This window comes from Rhipicephalus sanguineus, chromosome 11 (assembly GCF_013339695.2).
Source record: "Rhipicephalus sanguineus isolate Rsan-2018 chromosome 11, BIME_Rsan_1.4, whole genome shotgun sequence".
In the NCBI taxonomy this organism is placed as follows: domain Eukaryota; kingdom Metazoa; phylum Arthropoda; class Arachnida; order Ixodida; family Ixodidae; genus Rhipicephalus; species Rhipicephalus sanguineus.
The window spans coordinates 6,371,664-6,395,441 of record NC_051186.1 but is presented as its reverse complement, the minus strand read 5'-3'; the positions used below and the strand labels follow the sequence as shown (position 1 = coordinate 6,395,441).

The following is a 23,778-nucleotide window of genomic DNA, read 5'->3' as shown; positions in this document are numbered from 1 at the left end:
GAAGGCATATACAACGTTGATTGGAGTGAATGACATTGCGGCATGCGATGTTTTGCGGCACTAAAGAAAGCACTGACCATTGCTGTGCCGCTGTCCTCGATTTGCCTCGGAGAGATAAGTACTTTAGAACGCACTGCGACGACTGGGTGATCGGCTACTTTCCGTGCAGGTGCTACTAGAAAACCGTCCTCATCTCTCGACGGCCAACAATGCAACGAAAGCATTGTTGCGCTTTTTGTGGACGACGGGCTTGTGCGAACGCCGCTGACATGTGTTGCACGCCCACACGCTGCAGTGAATTCACTGTCTCTCTCTTTTCTTTTCAACAGCGGAGCTATAGCTATTAAATGCGAAGCATTTCTTAGCGAACCTCAGGTACTTCGGCCATTTCTATCTATCTATCTATCTATCTATCTATCTATCTATCTATCTATCTATCTATCTATCTATCTATCTATCTATCTATCTATCTATCTATCTATCTATCTATCTATCTATCTATCTATCTATCTATCTATCTATCTATCTATCTATCTATCTATCTATCTATCTATCTATCTATCTATCTATCTATCTATCTATCTATCTATCTATCTATCCGCCTATGTCTGGGCGCTCTCCTGGTCGTCTCCATAACATGTAATATACCAAAATTGGCCTAGCAGGAGATCAGTGTATAATGAACATGATTCACTGGTCATGACATGAATAACGCAACATACCTGTATACCTGTCGCGTAAGTCATGAAACGCTTTCTCTCAGTCACCTGTGGCACAAACCCGCAAACCAGATTTAATGTTATGCAAGTACGTGCCACAGGTGATACAACTCTCAACCAACGCAGTAACCGCGAACACACACATTGACACGCAAGCGAAGTGATAATAACAATATTTGTTGGGGTTTTATGTCCCAAAACAACGATATGATATGAGAGACGCAGTGGCGAATGGCTCCGGAAATTTTGACCATTGGATATTCTTTAACCTGTACCGAGATAGCACAGAACACGGGCATCTAGCATTTTGCCTCAATCCAAATGCGACCGCCGCGGCCGGGATCAAACCCGCGACCATCGGGTCAGCAGCCGAGCATCTTTAGCCCTACACCACCGCGGCGAGCGCTAGGAAAGTGAGGAAACTGAAGACAGAACAGCCCTGTAAGACGCTCAACTACCATCCACTTGTCCACATGGTCCGCAACGTGGACCACGGGGATTACGCAAAAACCGGCGTCACTGCTTCCTACAATAAATCAGCTGAGCGAACCAGGCCTCTCATCCTTACCGGTGTCTTCAACATTGTTTTAACAAAACCCGAAAATGTTTGGTCCTTATATTGCGTGAAAGACGGATTGGATGTGGAGAAGGCATCAAAAGACCTCGCTGCCGCGTCCACGACAGGAGGCATCATAGATCATTTCATCGTAACAGGCATCCAGGATTTCCGCCAGCTGTGCTATACCTCGCACGTAACTACACTTAGGCCCCTCGTAACCGCGATCGCGAATGGATTCGATTAACAAGTCCGGTCCAGCTGCTGGGGCTCACTGATCACGGTGATGGTCACCTTGTTCGAGAACTATCACGAACCTCTTCTACACATACACACGGGTTCATGAAACGTGCGTGCGTTCTCCCATCAAAACGGACAAGTATAAGCATTACAACTGTAACTGACTGTAACGTACGTGCAGTGTGTCTGCACGTGTCATTCGGCTGTGTATATATCTAGGGAAACTTTCCTGCATGAAGCTTAGTTGTGACTTACGCCTGTCCTGTGCGTCTGTGTTCATTCTTTGTCCTGTTCGGATTCGCGCTATCCAGTATTGATGACTATAAGCACTACATATCAGTTTACCACGTCTGGTGTTGGTAACACCCATGTGTCTGTTGCCATCGCTACGCAACTGTAAACAACTGTAAACAACTGGTTATATATTAGATATGCGACTCTTCAACATATGAGTGTGCGTATACCACTTCCATATTTCTCTAGCGTCATTCCGTAACGTTTCGCTCAATGTGAAATATTACGCCACAGTCACTATCCCGCGCATTCTTCGCATAATATCGATTCCCATGGTACGGAGGATCTGCGAAATTTTTAAGCCAACTGATAGTCCGTGCAGATTGAATAGAAGCACTATCATCATCATGAACCGGCACGCGCTCGCATTGTCCTCTTCTTTGTCTTCTGCTTCACTCCTAGAACACGTGCGCGTATTTGTCCGGCATGAGATGGAATACCTCTGGTGGGCGAGAGAATAAATACAAAGTAATAAATAGAGAAAGCGAGAGTATGAAGAAAGAGATAACAAAGAAATTTTGGTGAAAGATTTCTCGGTAATGTGCTATTCGAATCCGCGTAGCCGTGATTCGAAGCTGAGCATCGCAATCATTCGGCTATCCAGGTACGCGAGCAGAGCATAGCGCAGCCTTGTATAGCACAGTATAGCAAGCGGCTGGGAATCAAATAAAAAGGGAAAAAATAAAGAGAAAGAGATAGAGAGAGAAAGAGGAACCGTCTACCTGCCAGTTCTGCCATGACACCCCGTGCTACTCCATGCCACCCGCAATCACTCGGCAATCGCTCGGAGAAAACCCCAGAGAGCTCACCAACAAGACCCTCACGAACATGGTATCTATTTATGTCGATTGCAAGCACAAAAAAAAAAACTGGGACGAACTAATACCATACATCACGTACGCGTACAATCACAGGGTACTCTCCATTTTACCTGCGATACGGTCACTCCGCGAGCAGTTGTTTCGGTACTATTTCACCTTTTACGCCAAATGTAGAAAACGCGGTAGCCGAGTCGCTTCTTCTGGCTCCTTCTTGGCTTCTTCTGCGCTTTGCCGCGCAGAAGAAGCCAACTCTGGCAGCTGTGGAATCTCAACAGCGTTCCAAGAACAGTAAACGACGCCCGCCGTCACTCAGGTGCTTATACAAAGGGTGACCTTGTGTGGTTATGAACACTCGTCCGCAAACTAAGTCACGCGTACGTAATCTCTAGCGTCAAAATTAATTGTCTCCGCTCTAGCAAAAGAAACCTGACACACGTCGCGCCCGTTAAACCGTACTACGTCAACCATCTGTCTGACTCGCCCAGTGGCCATCGTCTGCAAACTGGGACGTGAAAGGTGCTTGCAAATATTCGACAAAGTGGGAAACGAGGTTGGACTGGCTCGCAAGCGGCTCCATGAACTGATTTCGCTGAGCTACAGCTCTGCATCGCCCGCCATGTAAATAAACGCGTTTAGTCGTCAGAGTATGAACAGGATGGTTTCCGTCAAGTTCTAAGTTATGAGCTCCTTCGATACAGTATTCAGAGCTCACCAATGCTGCTTTGTAGAAATAAAATTTTAAAGTACGACGTAGCGACCCGCCATGCTGACAGATTTTTAAGGAAAGCAGTACAGGCTCTGGTATTTTGACGGGAAATTGCTGTGAGCATGTGTCTCTGAATGTTTATTCGCCGCATGCAACATATGAATATTGAAAATTGTTTCATAACTCAATATCTACTCGCTTGTTTATAACGATAAACAACGTTAGGGCAGGCGTAACACCATGTTGAATTGGGAATTTTTTTGATTTTGGGTGATATTCCCGTACCTAATCCTCAAATGTTATTTGTTTATTTTCTAGTGGCTTCGCGCGAAACGGAATCGCAAAAAAAGGCAAGTATTGAATTCGCACCCTGGATGTGCAGAAACATTTTATGTAATTTGTTTATGAACTTAGAGATGCAGGCCTGTCTATGACAGAATACTTTTCGAGACGAGTACGTGACATCCGTAGGAAACATTGCACCAGTGCAAATGGTAACCGAGAAAATAACTAACAAGTTTCCCTTGTGTTTGACAAGCTGCATATAAAAATTCAGTGGCTCCCTTATGCATTCTCCTATGGTGACGCGAAGGCAAAAGCCACCTTCTTTTCTTCTCAGTCGCTGTATTGATCCTGCCCTGCCACCCAGCGAAAGCTTTCCGCACATAACGGGGTTTTGCATTGCGTCCATGATCGTCCCAGCTTTGACCAAGCGATGATACCAGGTGATGACATTATCATGCGACGTCACATTGACGGCATAACGACGTCACATATTCTGGTTATCTGTGACGTCATGCTGACGTCATATGGTGAATTCATCACGCGATGATGATTTTTGCATCACTCGGGTTGACGACGCCGACGGTGCGTTCCGGTCAGGTTCTGCATTTGATGAGACATATGAGACTTTCGCCTTAAGATCACGCCTATGTTTGCAACAACGAGGAGGATGACAAGGTGCTGTTTACTAAAAAATGCACACAACCTGGATTAGAAACAGCACTTGCAGCCAAGGCGACGATGGAAGGCGGTGGCCAAATGTAACAGAGTCGTACAGCGAAATCAGTGGAGTAACACTTTTCGCGATGAATGCAAGAAGCGTGACCAATAAGTCTGAACCACTTGAAAATTTGATAATTTGTCATGAACCTCACCTAGCAATCGTAAAAGAAGCGTGGCTCATTCCTGAAGTTTTCGATCATGAGTTTACACCACGCAGTTATTCAGTGATCCGAAAAGACCACACCACACGTGGTGGTCGAGTGGCGTTATTGATAAAAACAGGCTTTTCTTTCGTGGCTCTTCCAGAGGTGCAAAATGCTGAAGCAAATTTTTGCAGACTACTTTCTGGCGGTACCAGCATATTCATACGTTTGCGTTTATTGAAGCCAAAATCGGGATGACGATTCTATCAGTGCCATTCATGAATAATTGCAAGGTAGTGCGTTCGGTTCACATGTCGTCCTCATGGGGGATTTTAATCTTCCAGTCATGAACTGGAATGGTATGTGCTATTCATCATCTGCTTCGGATGTATTATTTGACCTCATGCTCTCTATCAGGTCTTATCACGCCGTATCCGGTCACAGGAATTTACTCCCAACATACATGATTTATTCTTTTTCAACAATCACGTCTACATATAACGTATAAGGATCAGTTCAACCAGTGGAATAGCTCACCATGCCGTACCAGTGTGCGTCGTACCTTTTTGTGGTATCATATCCACTCATTCTTCTGTGGCCGTAGTAACAGACGTCGAAAACGCTGATGCCGATGGCACACTAACTTATCTTACTCATGAATTCCAGCAATTTTATAAATTGGTTCCAGTGCCTCACCACATGTCGATTCCCTCAGTCTTCAGTTCAAATATCTTGTACTTTTCTGTATCTCTGGTTACAAGCATGCAACAACCAAGCGCCCACGAAAAAAATTATCTATAGATCACGCGTCAGTGTACACTGCAGGTGATAGTGCTATTTCGCCAGATATAATGCAACATTGTATGAAAATTGTCCAAACTGACATCGCTTATGCTGGTAATTTCAACCTGCTGCTCAAACTCGACCGCAGGAAACGTAGTGGCCCCGACAATACACCTAATAGTATTATTAAAATATATTAGAAATAGTGTAGTTGAAATCTTGGTCTTATTTGCCGAAGATCACTCACGACTTCGCTATTGTCTAACGACTGGAAAATCGCAAAGGTATTACCGATCCACAAAGGAGGAGATGCAGCACTACCTTCAATCTTATGTCCCATTTGGATGAATACCACATCATGTAAACTCCTCTAACACATAATCTTAAAGCACATGACGGTATTTCTAGAGTGCTACAATTTTGTCTCTCCGAGCGAACCTGGTTTTCGCAGTGATTTATAAGCAGTAAACCAGTTAACGTAACTAGTCGACGACCTCGCTGTTACAGCTATAACCGTGGTAAAGCTGAACTAATTCTACTCGACCTATGTAGGGCTGTTGACTGTGTATATCATAGCAAACAGCTAAAGGCGAAAATGATTTTTGGTATAAGAGAGCTTTCTGCTTGGATAAAATGTTTCTTAGTTAACCGGTCACAATTTGTACTTTACGGAAGAAAGCTTTCTAAGACGCACTAACATCCGGAGTCGCAAGGCTCTGTGCTTTGCCGTTGCTCTTCCTGCTCTGTAATAATGGTACGACTGCTAACTTCACTTCCAATATGAAATCATGTGCGGAAGACTGTGTCATTTATTGAAGAAATAATCGTTGCAGCAATCATAAAAATAATGATTCTGTAGTCTCAGCTAATTGGGGCTCAACATGGCCGATGAAAACAAGCATAGAAAAACCTGGGATGATATCTTAGCAGCAACACAATGCCACACAACTTCGCATGCGCCATTTGTAATAAAGTTGAAGAACTTAAATATCTAAGCGTTGCACTAACATCTGACCTCAAATGGGACGTCCTCCGCGGCGGTGGTGTAGCGGTTACGGCGATGGGCTGCTCACCCGAAGGTTGCAGGTTCGATCCCCGCCGCAGCGGCCGCATGTCAATGGAGGCGAAATGCTAGAGGCCCGTGTGCTGTGCGATGTCAGTGCACGTTAAAGAACACGAGGTGGTCAAAATTTGCGGAGCCCTCCACTACGGCGTCCCTCACAATCGTATCCTGGTTTTGGGACGTTAAACCCTAGATATTATTATTATCTCAAATGGGACAAACATATCGTTAAAACAACTTCGAAGGCCTTACGCATACTATTCATAAAGCGAAGCCTGACGTTCTGCACAACGCCATCGAAGCTGCTAGCCTACACATCACTTGTAAGGCCAGTTCTCGAACATGTTAACATAGTCTGTTTTCCGCATACGCTGAGTAAGATAGCCTAACTTGAAGCAATGCAAAGGCAATCAGTCAGCTTTATTTGCAAGAATTACAGACGCAGAAATTCTGCAACAAACCTTTTAACCCAGTGCGGTTCGCAAACACTGTTCGCAAGAGCAAAACGCGCTCGCTTAACATTCCTGTTTCAACTACTGAAAAATAGCTAAAAATAGCTAGTCCCAAATACATTTTATGTTCCCAGGCTCGACAAACAAGTAATAAGCATAGCACGCATCGGCAGAATACGCATGTAAACACTACACGTTTAGGTATCCTTGCTTTCTGCTCGCAATAGCAGAATGAGATCAACTTGACGACGCTATCACTAACGCCGAATCATTATCTGAGTTTACTTCATAAACAGAAAAAAACTGTGTGCGCATTACAGTACCAATATATGCAGGGGTACCGGCACATATTTATGTCCATTTGGTAAATCAATATCATTTCTAAGAAAATCTTTTTTTTCACTAGTTTAACCATTTGCCGTATAGGTTATCAATGTTTCCAATTGTGTTTCCTTCTGTTTTGTACCTTTTTCAGTCAAGTTAATCATGTAATCATGATTAGATTTGTTTACTGTTCATAAAGTCTTCATATATTTCCATTTCCTATTATCATTTGGTTGGATCTTAATATTTTGTAGCATGTGCAATTCGGATCGTATCTTGTAGTTATTATTTTACCATGCAACTTTCCTTTTCAGAATTTCAAGGTGAATAGAAAGAATAACTATTTATCACAACCAGGAATTGAGTAACAAGATCACAGAGGAACACAAGACAAACATGCACCTACTTTCGCCGTAAAAATCAACAAGATATAGTCTTTACCGTTCTTATTGTTAATAGAGCCCCGGATAAAATTATTGCAACGTGCAATTAGCTTTCTTTAGCTGATTAAAATATGCCTTATAGCTGACAGTGTCAAGAGACACGCACATGGACACATCGCAAACTATAGTAAAGTATAAACACCTGATCTGACGCAGACATTGTTATTGAAAGTATGTTATCACTGGCTGTTGCCTAACAATTTAAATAACGAGCTCGCCCCTGTACATAACAAATCAATAAAATAGTGTAGGCTACACGCAAAGCGTCTGACAATGTGTAATACTAAAAGGAGTGAAAGAGTGGCAATAAAAAAATCTAACATACCCAAAGCATTCTGGGAATCAATTTCATGCTAAGCAGTCACCGAGCTGAAGTGAATGACCGATGTTTCGCTTCGAGCCAAACGTTACGAGTTGTATCGACATCTTGGTGCAAATTTAGTTGTTGCGCGCATATCGTGGGCTTGCCAGGAACGTCGACTGCACTGGTCCGACATAAGGTCGGCACTTGTTAAAGCAGAGATGCTTTATCAAAACGAAGTGCACGCTACGGTGAGATAATGTGCATATCATAAGTAGTGGCCGACGGCGTCTACGAGCAACGCTTCACTATATTTTGAGTATTGGGGTCATTTTCCTAAGGAATTTAAAGCACTGGCTTTCCTCTGTGCTAGAATACTTCACTGCCATGCAGAATCCTGGGGTTTGGTTTCTACTCGAGCCGTGATTCCTCTTTTTGAATTGAAATGGGACTTTTTACTCATCGACAATGACCTCCTCTGCGGCACCGGAATTTCTGCGACACGAGCTCCTAAACGCTTTCGCGTTAAGGTTTTGAAGATATATTCTCGCTGTCCCTGGGTAGATATAGATGTGAATCGCCTGTGGCGCATACCCCTATGCCGCGGGCCGTGAAAAGCGGGTGTTGTTTTGTTTAATGGCGCACGCTACAGGCACGTGACGTTATTCACGTCATGACCTGTATATCGCGTTCGTCATACACTCATGTCCTCCTGCGCCAATTTTGGAATATACAAAGTTAAGGACACGACCACGAGAGCGCCGAGAGATAGGCAACTACATAGATAGATATATGGATATATGGATATATAGGTAGAAATGGTCAAATTGCCACTGGTAGGTTCAGAAATGCTTCGCATTTAAAAGCATTATAATTTCTAAAGATTTCTTGTGAAGCTGCGATAACGCATATCTTAATATTAGTTTCCTTCTTGGCCGAACATGCCGCCAGAAAAACCAATAAACTGCAAACAGAACAAAAGTGGGCAGCCGAATGTTCAACTTCAGAAATTTTATCTGCGAGGTAAACGCATCGGCTCTTTATACACGTGCTATGATATGTCCCCAAGCAATTAGTACGGCTCCCAGATGTTCTGAAAAATACGCCTAGCGATTTAGCTGTATTTTCTTCAGAATACACCATTCTTCCGTCCGGTCATAAATGAACTTCCTGCGTCTGTACTGTCTTTCGGCACGCCGGTGGTTTGCCAGGCGTTTCTCCAACTCTTGACCGATTTCAGTACGTCTTGTTGATTTCGCATACGTTCGTGCATAAGCCTTCATCGCATGACCAATAACGTCTTCACATAATTTATGTGGCTTGAATCGCTTGCCTGCCAATCTGTCGTGAGAGTCCAGTAGTGGGAGGACCGCGAAAACCTGCTGTTCGCAGGTATCCGGGAATATGGTCGCTGCCGTGAGTGTCAATATCTGAAAACCGTTGGACTTTGGTGAGTATAGTCCGCGACACTGGTGTCAAACCAAGGCGGTTACTATAAGTCATTCCTCGCAGATGGGCCGGTCTACGGTCGGTTCCCTGTTGCCCATAATTAGCCAAGCCCTTGGAGATGTTGCAACTATATCTTTTAGCACCTGTTGACCAACTAGTAGAGATGCGGATATGTGTGCACCTATCTATGTAAACGACAGCTTCTTGTTAACGGAAACACATATAGTGATTTCAATCACGAAGCTGCACTATTTCGTGACCATATGTTAGCACTTTACTAATATAAACAAAGACTTGACTGTTTCAATACGGGATGAAGAAACAAATTATTCACAGCTTTTCAGCCAAGTTATCGTCAAAAGTGTGGTTCCCAAATGATGACAGTGGGAAATTTGTTCTCAAAAACATAACTTCCACTGACTCGCACTACAAGCCCTGGATATCCCCAGACCAGTGCATGCCGACCTGCCTGCAGTAACAAGATGGTATACCAGCCACGCCTGACTCAGAGAAAGGGTTTCATGACGTACGCGACAGGCATTTTGCGTTATTCATGTCGTGACCAGTGTATCGTGTTCGCCATACACTGATCCCCTGCAAATTTTGCCAATTTTTGTATATTACAAGTTATGGAGACGACCTGGAGAGTACCCAGACGTAGGCGGCTAAATAGATAGATAGATAGATAGATAGATAGATAGATAGATAGATAGATAGATAGATAGATAGATAGATAGATAGATAGATAGATAGATAGATAGATAGATAGATAGATAGATAGATAGATAGATAGATAGATAGATAGATAGATAGATAGATAGATAGATAGATAGATAGATAGATATAGATCTTTTACGGTCTTGATGGCTGCTTTCGCATTTTCTGGAGGTACGCGAGATGGTACGTTCCGTTTTTTAAATGCGAATGCATTTCTTAGTCGGTGTATGTCAGGCGTCCGGCGTTGTCCGCGGGCCTCTCCGCTCTCAAGATGTATTTGAGATACAGATACAAGATACCTCAACGCCGATTGTATCCGATACGATACATTCCAATTGTATCTTAAGATACTTCGATACATTCGGAAATTTGTTATTATACATCTGTATATACGGTAACGTAGCACTAAACGCCGATGCACAAAAAATATTCGCTTGAACGTTAATAACCACGACCAATTTTGTTTCATTTGAACGAAACGTCTGTTAGTTTTAGGACGTTAAACCCCAAATATTTATTATTAATAAATGTGTGTTAGTATTTCCGAAGTTTTGTATTTGTCGCTGAAGGTATATTACTTTTATTCCCAAAACAACTTAGGGTTGCTTTAGCTGCTTACCGTGACAGCTCTTTACACACTTCGCTGATAACGGTCTTTGCTTGCCGCTTTTGTAATTGGGTGGAGTCGATGCTCTGCTTGCGGACCAGTTAGTGGGCTGCCATCTTCAATAAGAAGCCTCCCCACAATCGTGCAAATACCGCTGTTAAGTTCTACCTTGCCCGTAAACGTATCACTGTCTTCGCAACACCCGATCAACGGACAGGTGTACATCAGCGAGAACGCTGGTAGTGACATTCTTTGCGACGTATCTTGTTTACGTAGAGGACATAAAACTGCAATTACATTTATATTCTACTTATCGGCTGGCGTAAAGCGACGTACTCAGTAAAGCGGGAACTTCTAACAATTTTTCTTTTATGAGAGAAAATCTGCAGCCCAGAAAACGTGTCAGACGTGTTCCATTGGGTCACGAAGCGCCACAGGACACCGCCGCTATTGACACATATTGTCATTAAGGTCCGATAACCTGGTGTATAGTAACAGTAAAAATATTTAGAGAAGACTAGGAAAAACAAATATAACTAAGTAAAATTGAAAGGCGGTTCTGTATCAAACACAGCGAATAAGTATAGGAGCATGGTACAGGCGGCACTCCCAAGAGCTAATAATAATTGCCGAGTTTAATGTCCCGCAGAACCACGATATGATAATGACAGACGCCATAGTGGAGGGCTCCGGAAATTTAGACCACGTGGTGTTATAAAACTTAAATATAAGCACACGGGCATCGAACTGCGGCCGCCGCGGGCTACAGTATGCTGGTTAGCAGTCAAGCACAGTGGCGTAGGCAGAAAAATTTTTCTGGGGAGGGAGGGGGTTGCACGCCCTTGATCCGACTTGGGGTCCGAGCAGGTAAGTGGGGCCGAGTGTCATTTTGTGCTGTGTATCCAATGACAGAAAAGAATTTCGGGGGGAAGGGGGCACGGACGGGCCCGGTCTGCCGCTCCTGGCTATGCCACCGGTCAAGCAGCATAACCACTAGACCACCGCGGCGGGTAACCCTTAATAGCCATGACAATTAGGCATTTAAGGTAAGACTACAGAAAATCCCGTGCCTATGTAAAATAGCGTAAACCGACTCGATGAGACGCTTATTAGAAAAACGGAGTATTTTGTATAACAATGTTTCTCCAATCCCTTTGCTAACAACTTTGAGATGGCTCCTAATAATTTACGTTATTATAACGAAAACTCAATTTCCCTATTTTACTAAGCAGTAAGCAGAACTTTTGTTACTGTATACTCCAAGAACGCGCAGATTATTACATATTTGTTCTCAACGCCGCATTGACGTAACAGCAAACTTAAGTAGAATATAAGTCTGTAAACAGTAGCAGAAATATTGCAGACAGCTAAACGTAAGAATAAAGCAGAGAGCTTACGTTGCCAGCACGTTAGAGACATATTGCCGTAAGCAGACCCGAAAAGAGCAATACGGAGACATAGGTAATGTATGAGATTGAAGAGGACAGCTTAGAATTTGTGCTAATAATCCAATTATGATTTTTAAAACTCATTGAATTAAAGAAAAGGAGACGTACGCCAATATAGATTGTGTTAAGTGAATTGCTTGTTCTGTTAAATCCAGCATCGGTACCAGTGGTGCAATAGCTGTTAAAATCTTATTTCCATATAAGTCAATCTCATTGCATGTAAGTCAAACTTGCATCGACGAAGTCCTTCAAATCGCCGATGTGTGAAAGCCATGAGACGAAAAGCAACCCCTTTTCTTGTATTCTTCAGACTTCGTAACAACTCAGAACGCAAGAGAAACTTCGACACCGCACACATTGGAGTACGCGGCACAGGATAGTAGCTAAGAGCCAAGTGCTATAGCACTGACACAACTAAAGAGAAAAAAGGAAAACCGTGAAAAAAAATGTCGTCTGGGCATATACGTTCGCGGGTTTGTCGAGACGACGCGAGCGCCAGAGCTCATCACCTGCCCTCGCTGGAAAAACCAGGTGGAAAGAAAGATAAATAATGTCATGGCCTTTAGTTTTATTCTGGTGACAGTGGCAGCAGTATCAGCTTGAGAAGCGGCGTTCAGCCAAGGTTTATTGTTTCGCATGGTAATGGTGCGATCGCAGTATCTTGTATCTTAAGATACACGATACATTCTTCAATTTATCGGAAATAATGATACTGATACACGTCTTTTGAGATGTATCGCAATACAGATACAAGACACCCAAAGAGTATCTAAGATAGTATCTAAGATACATGTTTCATCTATACTGCCCAGCATTGGAGAGGAGCTATGATTTCAGGTAACGGCACACGCAAAGCGAAATAAAGAGCCTCCGGCAGGCCAGTTGTCACAATATGAATTATTTAATGCGAAACTGTATGCTGGTGTGTGCATTTGCGCCCATATACGTGGTGCTTTCCATACAAGTCGTATATGCTACTGAACTGTTACTTCATTAAAGATTCCGGCAGATCCCACGTATTGTGGGAATTAATTTCATGCGAAGTAGTGAGCGAGCACCTGCATATGCTGCACTCGTTTTGGCTTTGATCCAAATCTTGCGAGCTGGATCAACGCCTTTGTAAAATTTGAGTAGTGTGAATGTCGAGGGATTACCAGGCACGTCGACTACACTGTTGTGTAAAGGCTAGCTCCCTGTGCAACGTAACGTTGGCACTCCCGATACAGTACCAACGTCAGTTTCATCAAAACGAACTGTTAGCAGCCATCGTTCGCGTATCCTTGGCGTTGCGATCGTTGGCTATAGCCTAGCGTTGCTGGGATGAGTAACGCTATACTATGACTTGTTTTGGCATAGGAGTGCACATGCAAATTTAACGTTATTACTACCAAGCTGCGTTTGAATAGGCGAAGCCAAAGTGCGCCCGTCCTATGTACGCAAAAATTCCTACCGCCTATATGCCACACAAGTTGGGCATGCCCCACTACCCATCCCTCGTCCATTAAAAACGAAGTCGTCCGCGTGAAAAAACGAATGTGCCACAGAAATTCCGAAAATCCAATTAGTCACTGATTGTCCACTAAAGAAGAAGAGAACACATGGGTAGCAAACACCGATTACGATTTATGGACGTACGTAACCAATGACTGAGAAAGATTTTATTGAACCATCGTGATTAACCCACTTATAATCACCGGGGCCGCACGGGCCAGCTTCGATGGTTCACCAGCTGTGCGCAGTGTTTGGGCGATGATCTTTTATACAGCGGATAGCCAACACCGCAACCTCAATTCACGTTAGACAAGCAGTACTGCTACAACTGATAGGTACCCGTTGATATAATATATTTGTTGACAATATGCACCGCGTGGTTGCTCGCCGAAGCTCCTTGCAGCACGTTTTTGAGCGCTTGTCTTCAACATCAAGATCTTCAACTATATCAAACGGTATGTTCTTCTCTTATTTATCCCTCGAAGAGTATGTTATGAAGTTTACAGTGCATATGTTCGCTGTCCTGGGTTGACATAGATTGTGAATCACCTGTGGCACGTACCCGCATACCTATTTGGGCCGTGGTACGAGGGTATGGGTCATACTTGACTGGGGGAAAGATTTTATGATGTACACGACAAACATGTCATGTCATTCATCTCACCACCTCAGACGCGCTCATGCCCTCACCCATGATAGATAGATAGATAGATAGATAGATAGATAGATAGATAGATAGATAGATAGATAGATAGATAGATAGATAGATAGATAGATAGATAGATAGACAGACAGACAGACAGACAGACAGACAGACAGACAGACAGATAGATAGATAGATAGATAGATAGATAGATAGATAGATAGATAGATAGATAGATAGACAGACAGACAGACAGACAGACAGACAGACAGACAGACAGACAGACAGACAGACAGACAGACAGACAGACAGATAGATAGATAGATAGATAGATAGATAGATAGATAGATAGATAGATAGATAGATAGATAGATAGATAGATAGATAGATAGATAGATAGATAGATAGATAGATAGATAGATAGATAGATAGATAGATAGATAGATAGATAGATACGAATGACTAAACAGCATTTCGTTCGCGGAGAAATGTTTCCCATTAAAACTTCCTTCAAACCAGATAACACATTTGTCAAATGATCTTGTTTGTTCGAGTATATGTAGAGAAAAAAACCCTCTCTCAAATAGAGCAGTTGTCGGCACTGAACCGGCTTGCGAGAAAACCGTATGCAACTAAACGATTATCTGAGTGGCAGCTACAAAAGATTCCAATCAATACCCAACACTTTCTAATGCATTTATCAAATGATTAATGTATATATTACTTATTTGCTGCGCGCCGGCTGTGGGTGAGGACGGTTTTTTGGAGAATGACCATCCCAGGTTAGTGCAAGTATCGCTCAAAAAATTAAGCGGCATATGATAATGCCGGATGAAACTATCACACACTGTCATATAGAGGAGGCGACAGGGAAAATATAATAAACAAAGAGGAAGGCGCAAGTATAACCGCAAGACTAAAAGATGACGAAAACGAAGTTAAAGATATAAAATATAGTTGATCCCTCCATCATAGGAATCGGAATAACACGAAAGTAATACGTGCCCTTACAGAGGTAACTGGATGTTTACTGTACATTGATATAAGAGAGTTTGCACAATGTATATTGATGTCTGGCAGCTATAGCACCGTTTAACGTGGACGCACCGACTTTGATGATTGCTGATACATCTCCATCCCGACGACTAACGCCCATGGTAAATTATTCCACAAACCCTTGTGGTAGCTGTAGTAGTTAACAGTGAAAGCGTAATCAGAGAACGAGGTGTGATAGCCAGAAGAGTGTCACATATCGGACGCAGAGCTTGGTCGCCATCCAGCGGCATGGTAAAAGGCGATTGAACACCCACGCCCGGACAAGAGGGAAACCCAAATCGCGTCGTGCCACCGCGGTATCCCGGCCGCGATTTTTTTTTCTGGGCGAGCGCGACAGCGGGGAACGCGCGGTTACAGCCAGGTGAGGCAGGCGCCGGTCGCAGAGCTATTTTTGGTTTGGATTAGCGTGATACTATGAGCGAGGCTGACGCTTTTACGACGCTTGGGGTAAGGTTGACACATCGCGCTGTGTTAGGGCATTGACAAAATTGAACATCTATTGAAAACGCGCCGAATGGGACGGACGTGTAACGCGTTGCAGGTGCTAATCGCGGAGGCCACAGTAAGGACGAATTACTTTACCGCTCCCAGAGGGCAACACCCCCCGCGGACTGGGAGAATGGTAGATATAAAAGGCGCGTTTGTAAATCCTCTGAAGTCTGTGACCATGGCGCAGTGGATAGCGTGGCCAGCGTCTCTTCCTGCGGACGGAGTGATCGTGCGTTCGATGCCCGTTGACGGAACTTTTTTTCTTTGCCATCTGATCGCGTAAATTTTTTCGACGTCATTTCCGTGAAGGAAATACATCACTGACGTCTCAGTGGACCCCGGCATAAAACACTTTCGTGTTAGAAAAGAAGGTGACGTGGGCCTAGGGGCCTTGGGTGTTCGATTTTAAGTGCGTAAGCTGGGTACGAGCGTCACCGGCTTTTGTACCGGGTGCTCGTGGACCATCGTGCTACGGCATCGCCCCGTAGTCAACGGCTGTTCGAGGACACGTCCAAGGTACCGGACGAGACACGCAACGAACTCCTGCAACGCCCAGGGAGCGTCGCCGGCTTGTGGCCCGGCCACCCATTCATACGGTACCTCTCTTAGCGCTCGCCTGAGCCGCTTCCATGTCCTGATAAACGCTGTCTGTTTAAAGGGCCCCTCACCAGGTTTGACAATTTTGAGATGGCGAGCGCAATGCATGCACTGGGCGTTCACGATTGCGTCTGCCAAAATTTGCAACGCTACGCGCGGCGTAAACGGGTCAAATTTCAAGCTGAACGCTGCTTGCCCTTCTTCTCGCGGCCGCGCGCCCAGAGAATGAGGGGATGACGTACATGAGAGAATGGCCCTACGTAGATGGTAGTGCGGTGACGTCGCTCGTCTGCGTAGACGACCGTGCTCTGACGTCGCCAACAGTAGCACGTGACACTGCGATAATTATTTGACATGACGTGTAGTTTGTGTAATTTGTTGCTTGAATGGATGAATAAAACTTGAGAGCAATAATAAAACACACAAACCGAATGTGTGCGTTTTCTTTTTTAATTTTTACTGCGAATCGCAGCGAGATTCGAGACTAATGTACCTCCGTTTCGCACGCATTCGTGTTCTCGCGCTTTGCGCATCGTGCAGACGCCACCCTTTACAACGAAACTAATTTTCTACCGCGTTCCAGCGCTCATTAGGCTCATTTATCCCCCCCGCGTCTAACTAGATGTTCATGCGGCACATCGCTAGTCTCGCGTCCGTACATATGTTGCAGCTTTCGTGCTCAGTAATAGGCACCCGTCACTGACCAGAGGGCGCGATGGAGCTCTTATCGAACGCCTAAGTGTTGAGGGCACCAGCCGCCAGGGATACCAAGAAAATGAAACGCTCCTGGACACATCGACGCGCTCAAGTGTCTGCCTTTTGGGCGCCTCTTTCAACGAACGCTTCCTACGTGCGTTCGTAATCACCTCAGGGATGTTGCCGCCGCCTTCAATGCAGCACAAACGCGTTTAGAACGCGCTCTTTTCAGGCTGTGCCAAGGCAGTACAAACGCTACAAACGCGTTTCAAACGCACTGCATTGAGGCGGTGGCAAGTCACGTTCAAGTCAAGGAGCGTTTCTGAACATGGAGGATGTAAGGTCCCTAGATAAAAAAGTTTTCAAGGTAGCGACACTCATTGCTCTTTGCGCCTTCCTCCTCACTCTCGCGCCTACCCCTCCTTTTCTACATCATTTGCGTCTGTGATTGGTGAATTCGTTGCACGTGATGCTGTTAGTGGATGGTGGTGATATTTATTATAAAGCAAAAGGTTCAAAACGAGTGCGCATGTGCATATGGTTCCAGTCGGATTCTTGCCGCGACGAAAGACGAAATCGTATCCAAGACAAGCTGTAGAAGAGGAGCGTTCCAGTTGACGCCGAGTCGGCCGAACATGCTTCGCCGTTGAATTTTGAATATGTCAAGTACTGTGATGTCGGCTGCAGCAACAAAACAGAAGGCGGTTTTTCCCTCTACAACATACCTCGTGGTATCCGGAATAGGGCACGCCGTGAAGTGTGGCTAGAAAACATTTGACGCGAGGACTTCCGTGCAACGCCGTGGACGCGGCTTTGCGAGGCGAGTTGATTTGTCGCCTTTTGTTGAAACGCTACAGAACGCGCGTCTAACGCGCGTCTAGTACGTGAAATTCATTACAAATATTTGTGCGTATGCACGTACAGTTGAATACAGCTGAAGTGGCTGCACTTTCAGGGACATTTCACGCCAGACCAGTTCGGGTCACTTGCTCTTGAACGCGGCGTAAACAGGCTCAAACGCGACGCTGTGCCAACGCTTTTTAAGTCTGTTTCTGGTACTTGCCGCTGATGGTAGGGCGAAGACATCGTCGCAATGTTCATCACTTCGGTACACCAAACTGGTAGAACCCCACTTGTCGTTAAGTTGCGTGCACCCGCATTGCGGTGCCGCGGTCTCTTCCGTAGTCACCCAGATAATAAAACATGCACCACGATTGCCTGGCATCATGATTGCGAAAATGGATGTATTTTTCCAGAAAAAACTGTCATCGCAATGCTGCTATTCAAGCGTTCGTTCTAGTCTGGCCACGGCTTTTGCCTGTGTGCGCACAAGCGGCTATGATCACTCGTCACAACGTCACAACAAGGTGCTGCCCTGTGATCAGTCAGGATCACAGGATCCAAAAAGAGGTACGTTAACTGTGCCACATGACATTCACGAGCAAAACACATTCGGAGAACTGGACGAACCGGGACGAACTACGACGTACGATGCGAGACGCCATGGATAATGGTGTGAAATATAAAACTATAACAACGTTGCCAGTTGGGTAACACACATCACGCTTCTTCTTATGTTGTACCGCTTATATTCAACTAAGTAACCTTTTATCCTACGTCTCATTTACTTTTCATTTGCTATAAATATTTCTATCCGCCATAATAACTGAACACAAACATTCCCTTTTTTATGCACGCTTTGACCCTTCTTGGGGGCGCTCCAGGCAAATAAGCGAGGAGGAAAAGGAAGGGTGTCGCTACCTTGAAAACTTGTTTTATCTAGGGACCTTAGGAGGATGTGGAGGATAGACACTCGATTTTGCTGCGTCTACTCGCTAGGCTGTGTTTTCTGGCGCTACCATCGTATCTCGGAAACTGCATTGCCGGGTGCCTATAGGTTGAAAGCCAAGTGATCGGCTAGGGCGCATTCGGCATAACTTGCAGAGATGAAGCGCAAAGAACGCCGCCACAACACCGCTCGCGTCTCGGGGGCTCGGGCTGGTTCGGGCACGTCATGCGCTCGTGAGATTTTGCGCGTATGACGTGTTCATGCGTATGCGTTATGTGATCCTCCTGCTCGCGTGCCGAAGAGGGCAGGGAAGGAATTTGGCTTGCGAAGGCTACACGGGGCGAGCGGCAAGGGTTTGCAGCTCGCCTCCTCGCATCATGGTTTCGCGCCGCTACAAATTTTTGTTTTTCTCAGCTTCTAAGGGACCGATTAGAAAAATTCTTGTGGCATAATGCTCTTTATTGGGCTCGCAACAACTTGCAATGTCTAACTAAAATTCGTTAGGTCACGTTTCTTATATATAATGAGCCACAAAGCAATATAATTCAGACCAAATATTTTTTCGAAGCGCGCGACGGGGGTTCGAACCTGCGACTCCTCGCTCCGGAGCGCGCCGCGTTCAACAACTCGGCCACGCAGCACACGCCCGTCAACGCACTTACGGCAAGCTATTTATATACACCATTTGGCGCTGGTAGTACGCAGAGCTCGGAGGCGCTTCAGCGACTTTTCCTAATCATCACCGAGATGGCGCGAAGGGTGCGCTTTAAATGTCTTCGCCCCGCACGCTGCGCTCGTTCTCCGCCGGAGTTGTGATGCGCGCGCGCATTTTACCTGTGCCACCTGTACTTTGCCCTACAGGGCGTGGTCGCCCGTGCGCGCGCTTATCTCGTGATGGGGCGATTTGAACATACGTCTTGTGCTGTCACCGCAAATTTTGCGTTGAATTTACGCAGCGCACGAAGGTCACATCGCTCGCTGCTGTGGCTGCGTTAGCGAAAGGAGTGAGCTGCTACCTAGAAAAGCCAAAATAGGGGCCAAGTTGGTTGTGCATAGCAGACACTAGCAGCGCGCTGCTAAAACACAAAGTAACAAGTGTGGCAGTTTTTATTTTGCGCTCGTCCTGTGCATACCTGTGTGTTCTTTTCGTGCATCCTTCGTCGTGTTTCAGCAACGCGCTGCAAGAATGGTGAGCAGCGAGCTGCTCACCATTCTTCGTGTGACATTCCCATTCGTTACTGTCGCATTGGCTGCTTCACCCCTGCGGTGTAAGTGTGACTTTTAGGGGCGAAGCTCCTTATAGCGGCACCCGTTCGTCCCTCGTAGCGTAGTATGTAACCAGTCTTACGCTTTGACCTGCAAGGTGGTGCCGGTGGGAGATTTTTCCTGTGCGTTGTTGAACAATAACAAATTCGCAGCGTTAGCTAAAAGCCGACTTCTTCTGTCTCTCATTCCCATTAGCAGCCATTCTTTACCTCCAAGGTTGTGCCTGGTGAGATTTCTCCTGTGCGTGATTAAACAATAAAAATTTTGTTCAAAACGCCGTTGATTGATGAAATAAACAAACGAAAGACGCCAGATGTTTTGTAAAAGCAAAACGAAATAACGCCAGATGTTTCTAAAGCAAAACGAAAAGACGCCAGCTGCTTAACGAAAGACGCCAGATGTTTTCTAAGCAATGGTTTTCTAAACAATGAAAATTCACAGCGTACATGTAAAATTAAAGTGCGCTGCAAGTCGTCATAACTCATCGAACCTTTAGTATAAACGCGCCCGATCTCACGTCGGTGATGATGTACTGGGCAGAATTCACGGAAGATTCACGGTTTACCGATGAACCTCCGCAGCTTCGCCCACTCATCATCATTCACTCCGTGGATATGCTGTGATTTTTTTTTTAGGCCAACCCGACGTTCTCCCTAACAGTTTGCATTCAGCTCACACGCCTCAAACATCGGCATTCAAAAGCGGGCAGTTGTGTAAGATTAGCTTGTTTTTTTATCCTCTCTGACTTTATTGCCCCTGTGGGGAGGGAAAACGAATTCCACGGGCTGTCTTCGGTTAGACTAATAGGTTCTTGTGATGACATACTCTATTGCGAATTGAGCTAGATCAGAAACTAACAAGCTGGCTCAAGTTGTGCAACTAGCTGCGTATTTCGTAAGAAAAAAAACTGTGAAATGGCACAGAAAAACTTTAATGGCCGAAAAAGAAAACCGGCAAGAAATTTTGGCGTGGTTATGTAAAGCATTGTCCATAATTGTACTCTCGCTTACTGCTCCTTTATAAAAAAAATAAGGTGACAAAATTATTTGCATTGTACATCTTTTTTACATTGTATTTAATATTTCTTTCAATCGCGGCTTTCGGGTTGGTGGCTTCCGTGGCCCGCAAGCCTCCATGCAGGCTTCTTTGGTGTTGAATTTGTTGAGATTGGTACGGCAGCCACTCCAGAGAAACTTACGGCACGACTGCGATTCGGGATCGAAGTAGAACCGTATGATAGCATACTCGCAGGGACCCCTCACGGGTAGCCGGTCACAAACCGGCCCGGTGAAATCTGAAAGCAAAGCAAACAGACGCATTTTCTGGGTATCGAAGAAAAATCGTTTTGAAAAACTTTCCACAACCCTGTACTTGTCCACCTTTCGCGCGTCTTTCGAGGTGGTGTCTCGCAGGATAAATACATAGTGAGCTTAGTTTCTCACTCTGTATTTTTGTCCTTTCTCCCTATTTTTCCGCCACTAATGCATTAAACGTCCTTTACTTACATGTGTCACGGACGTGCTTACCTTTCCGTTGTCCGTAAAACCTGCGGCATCATCCACGCCAGTGCCCATACTTAGACCCTCGTGAATCTAAAGGGGTCTTGAGCGACCTCTCGGGATTGGTGAGAAAGCACATCCCGAGGAAAGCAGACATTGCTATGAACATCTCAGCGAAATCTTGCAGACGTTAGGTGAAAGGGGAATTTAGAAGCAGCGCGCGAAGTTCCCATTTTTTCGGGCGCCCTCTTTTCATACAGAGGGCTGTGTTCACTCTTTTCGGAGCAGCTGGCGCCAGCTCTCTGACATCGAGCAGCAGAGAGCATGCCATTGGCCAACAACCGACGTAAGTCAAGCGTGGTGTTTAGGTCGAATGCGCTTCTTAGCACGAGCCCCCCCCCCCCCCCCCCCCCCCCCCCCCCCAGTGCCGGTGCCACTCTCTGTCATCGACTAACGTTACACAGTGAGCCACAGTCGCGCACAAGAATCACAAACGGAGAGAGTGATTGCGTGTCATCACGTGCTCTCAAGGTCATGAAGCGCGCCGCCACAGCTTCACTCCCCCGTGTCATCCATCTCTGTGTAGCTTCCAGACACGCATCGGGGCGACATAACAGAGAAATCTCTTGGAGTGTGAGACCAACCCCTATAACTCCGTTCGTTCTCGAATGATTGGAAAAATGTTTGCTCCAACCGATACATGAGGCAATAAACTTCGATACTAAGGTCATTCGATGATCACTTTGAAAAATACCTCGTAACCCCTTTAAAACATGATCCGTAGTTCCTTAGCTTCGCCAAAGCGTCCTGATTTTAGTTCTTTTTTCTGAATGTCACGGTGACTACGTTCGCCACTTAAGCAACCTAAACGAACCATTAGTTAAAAGAAATTATCCACAAGATGCACTAAACAAGGCCTGCAACGAAACATGTCAACTAGATAGGAAATCATCACTAGCTCAAAGGGCCCAACCAGCCGGCAGCATTTGTAACCAAATACTCAAATGCGTTACCAAACATAAATAATATCCTCCGTAAGTATTACCCAATACGGACATGCAACGAGCGCCTTAGAAAAGCATTTCCCGGAGTACCAAAGGTCGTGTATCGCCGCAATAGGAATTTTAAGGACACGTTAGTGCCTGCAGAAGTAAACCCTCATTCTACTGCCCACGTAACACCTTGTTCTCGTCTAAGATGTCAGACTTGTAAACATCTTCAAGATGACGTTATAGTTAAAAGCACGGGAAGCGATTGCGTCCATCATATAAAATCTAGTTTTACCTGCACTAGTTAAAACTTATCTACATGATCGCACGTTCATATTGTCAAAAACAGTACATTGGCGAAACGGGACAACCTGTTAATGTTAGATTAAACGGGCATTGCGCGGACACGGCAAAGAAGTTACCCAAAGCAGTGGCACAGCATTTTAATGTAGCAGGTCACAACTTCGACGATCTCAAACTTTACATACTTCAGTCAAACTTCCGGTCCCCAAGAGACAGAAAATATACAGTCATACCTTATTCACAAGTTCAATACACTCCAGCCAGCAGGTATTACCGTTTCAAAGGGGGCTCTTGAATCTATTCGGTATGGTACATACGCAACGAAAACCAACGAGAGTTAAGCCCTTCTAGGAATACCACGTGCTTCCACTGGCAATCATTCAGCGAAATGTATACTCCCTCCCCCCCCCCCCCCCCGCCTTTTGTTCCTTTTCTCTTTTTTTTCTCGTCTTCCTTTTGACTCCCCCAGTTCGTCACGGCGGCCTCTCCCTTTCCCACCGTTTCTCTGGCATTTGCCCTCCCCTTCCTTGTGGTGGAGAGGGCACGAAGCATATACACACGAGAGCTAAGGGAATCAGTTCCAGCCTTGAAGAAGACAAGTCCACTTGTCGAAACGGCGGCTCGAGCACCCTCCCCCTTTTTACGGATTTTTTCATCGCAAGCTTCCATCTTCCACTTCCTGCCGTTTTTTTTTACTACAGTGAAACCTCGGCGATACGAATCTCGCGGGACCACCAAAAATATTCGTATCATCCGAAATTCGTATCACCAGAAAGCATGGAAACTTAGCATGAGACAAAAGAAAGCAGGCAAACATTTTCAATTATTGTTTATCAGGGCCACAGCCCACGTCGACGCGTTAGAGAAAAAAAATATTATGGCGCTAATG

The 23,778-nt window shown here is 45.2% G+C and overlaps 1 protein-coding gene across 1 annotated transcript in view; it reads left to right on the top strand.

Moving 5' to 3' along the window:
• Positions 1-7,870, top strand: part of LOC119373292 (uncharacterized) — a 34,413-nt gene extending 26,543 nt beyond the window's left edge. The window contains exons 4-5 of the mRNA XM_037643317.1: positions 3,655-3,686; positions 7,421-7,870. Coding sequence (XP_037499245.1) covers positions 3,655-3,686; positions 7,421-7,437 — 49 coding nt within the window. The 3' untranslated portion in view covers positions 7,438-7,870. The remainder of the gene's footprint in view (positions 1-3,654; positions 3,687-7,420) is intronic.
• The last annotated feature ends 15,908 nt before the right edge of the window (positions 7,871-23,778 follow it).